Source organism: Etheostoma cragini, chromosome 20 (genome assembly GCF_013103735.1).
Source record: "Etheostoma cragini isolate CJK2018 chromosome 20, CSU_Ecrag_1.0, whole genome shotgun sequence".
NCBI lineage: Eukaryota > Metazoa > Chordata > Actinopteri > Perciformes > Percidae > Etheostoma > Etheostoma cragini.
In genome coordinates this window covers 272909-275896 of record NC_048426.1, presented here as the reverse complement: position 1 = coordinate 275896, position 2988 = coordinate 272909, and the positions used below count along the sequence as shown (strand labels likewise).

Sequence of the window (2988 nt, the reverse complement as noted above, 5' to 3'; positions counted from 1 at the left end):
AAGGGGGCAAACACTTTTTCACACCACTGTATTAAGGAGTAACACAAACTATCCTTTATCAGAGAAGGACAATCAACAAGAAAATGAAATCGGTCATGTGAAATAATGAATGTAATGGTCTCTGACAGTCTATCATCTGGAAATATGGCTGCATTGGCCCACTCAATCTCCGGTGCCAGTGTAACCATTTCTAACCATTTCTAACCATCTAAACAACTGCAATAGTTTTAATTTAAATCAAAGTATTAGTGATAAGTAATGTTAATATTAATGAAGCAGAATACTTTCAGAAAACAACGGAATAATTGTTAAAAACGTTTATTTTGGATCAAAACAACGACTGATTTAACACATAAGACTCCGGGATTAATCTTGGCCTGGCTGTTAACTGCAAAAAAAACCATCTCCATGGTTACTTGGCTGGGTTTAAGTCAACCTGGTTTTGTGCAACCAACCGAGTCCAGGATAATTTGAATATCCTGGCTTAATCCCTTATCCAGATTTTGTGCAATAGCCCCCTGGTTTCATGTGCTTTAAGAAACCTGTTATATCTACAGGAACCATGTTCCTGCATCCGTTACCTGAGAGTCGAGGGCCACGGTGATGGAGAGGGGGAGCTGCTGGAGGTCAGCTGTACAGGAGCCACATTCTGCTGACCTGCAGACCACCGAGCCGCCACGCTGGAACACAGGAACCTGTACAGAGGTAGTCTGGATCAACGCAAGTACATTTCCAGGATACTTTTTTGACAATGCCCCTAACCGTCTACTCTCTGTGTGCTGCGGTTCTCAAACTGTTCACTTTGGGAAACAATAACAATCTTTGAGCTAGGAACATGCTACATGATGAAAAATGTGGACTGTGCAACAAAGCAGGCATGCTCGGTTCTGTTTGGGAACAAGTGTAAAGACTTACAAAGAATATGTTTATAACATTTACTCTCATTTACTCAAATAAGGTTTAACCATGTATCCAGCTCATTTAAATAGCTCACGTTACTCTATTGTGTGTGTTAACTTCATTTAATATTGTACCACCAAAGCAAGTTCCTTCCTGAGACTATTTAGCAGAGCCACCATAGCTGCGTCCAGACCTTAGCGCCACCCAAGACCATTGTGATTGGTTTTAAGCCATGCAAACAACACAGTGCAATTTTTGTCCTCCTATCCCAGAATGCATCTGTGGTGTAGCCAGACCTTACTCCACAGCAATGTGGGGATTGGTCTGGCAATGCGAGACTAATACAGAGAAAACACCAAGAAAATGGCTTTATTTCTGTAGAGAACTGGCTACTATTCTACAAGGCATGAAGTAACCATTGCTGAGTGAATCAAGACAAACACTTACTGTGTCCAAGGTGACTGGAAGACTCAGAGTCCTGCCTCCGTTATACGCCTTTGCAGAGTGGACGTCATACCAAACCTGAAACAGATACCTTAATACAACATCCACACTGACGTGTATCAAGAAGACATCGGAACACATAAAGGTGTTACCTGGTGGTTGATTTACCTCACCGGATCCAGGAATTAAGACTTTGACTTCTTGAACACCGGCCTCGGTTACAGGACAGGCCAGCAGGGCTCCTCCTACATGAAATCAAAGACAGTTAGGCCAGTGCAACCATTTCAAGGGTGCACTGAGTAGGGAATGATGAAAAACTGAAAGGTATTCATCACCAATCATATACTGGTTGTCCACAGTCAAGGTGCTCTGTTCTCCCGGGAACTCCACCCACAGAGGTCTGTTTACAATCAAATGAGCATTTCTGTAACGTTCTGTGCAGCTTTAAATTTTCAGTCTAAAAACTCTGTTGTTAAATTGACATTACATAATCAGAACATGAGAGACAGTGACCTCTAGAGTGTGAATAAACTCCGAGCTAAAGCTAGAGGTGACTCAGCAGTCCGCCCACTGAGCAGCAGATGGCAGCAGCACTGACCTGAGTGGCGGCAGACCAGAGGTGTGAGCCTGGTGGAACACAGTGTACCAGTATGGCAGCAAACAGTACCTGGGTGCAGAAGAGACAAGTAGACTGTGACAAGCCCACTATCCCTATAGGGGTCATTAAAACACCATTCAGTCAAATGCATTAGAACATTTTCCAAGCCAAAAGGGCTTAAATTCGACCTGTAGAAACTGAAATTTGTAGAGCCCCCATCACACGAGCTTCCTCCCCCTTGTCCTCAGGTCAAACTAACCCGTTTTCCTATATCAATGTTCTTTTTAACTACCCAAAATAACATGAATGATTCCACTCAACGCTCTTTGGCAAGTACAACTCTCTACTTTCATTAATTTTGGGGCGTCTTATTTAATTTTATAGCATTTGAAAACAAATTGAAGTGGTTTTGAAATAGTATTGAGTAAAAGCTGACATATTCCAGTCAGTGATTATCATCAACATCCATTCCTTTACTTTTAGTCTCAATAATTCCTAATTTCTACTTTTATAACTTAAACATTAGGTATAATTTCCTATAAATTAGGTTTATTGACCGTAAATTCCAAAAATAACTGTAAAACTAAAGTTAATAAGTTAGTGTTACGTACTGTTAAACGTAAAAAAAAAGTGATACACATTGAAAAAAGGGGTTGAAAAAAGGGCCAAAAACATACAAAAAAGTTCAAAACATTGATAAAAAGCTTCAACTACAGCGTTGATTTTCAACTTTGACGGGAAGACAAGACGCGGGTTAAGAGCACCTCTGCTGGATCACAGTGCGGATTGCAGCGGTGACTTCCTCTCCAAAGAGCCAGGGCTCCCGGCGCTGTGTCTCTTTGGCAGAGTGACCTCTGAAAAACGGCTGCAGGGCGCCCGCCTGGTACCAGCGCACCAGCAACTCTGGCTCCGGATCCTGAACAAACCCACCGACATCCGCTGAAACGCAGAGGGAAAACAACATTCAGACCTTTATTTAACCAGGATAAAAAAACTCCTTGAGATTAAAAATCTCTTTTACAAGAGTGTCCTGGCAAGTGACAGCA

General features: G+C 42.0%; 1 protein-coding gene across 3 annotated transcripts in view; it reads right to left on the bottom strand.

Annotated features, from left to right (window-relative positions):
• The window catches only part of ganc (glucosidase, alpha; neutral C), a 30799-nt gene that overhangs the window by 20175 nt on the left and 7636 nt on the right, over positions 1-2988 (bottom strand). For 2 of the 3 annotated variants that reach the window (XM_034859181.1, XM_034859180.1), the window contains exons 17-22: positions 2707-2881; positions 1943-2011; positions 1680-1744; positions 1513-1589; positions 1348-1422; positions 582-695 (exon numbers count right to left, since the gene is read on the bottom strand). In XM_034859181.1, the coding sequence (XP_034715072.1) occupies positions 582-695; positions 1348-1422; positions 1513-1589; positions 1680-1744; positions 1943-2011; positions 2707-2881 (575 nt within the window). Of the gene's footprint in view, positions 1-581; positions 696-1347; positions 1423-1496; positions 1590-1679; positions 1745-1942; positions 2012-2706; positions 2882-2988 lie in introns of all 3 variants that reach the window. The other variant, XR_004654916.1, reaches the window with a different exon arrangement.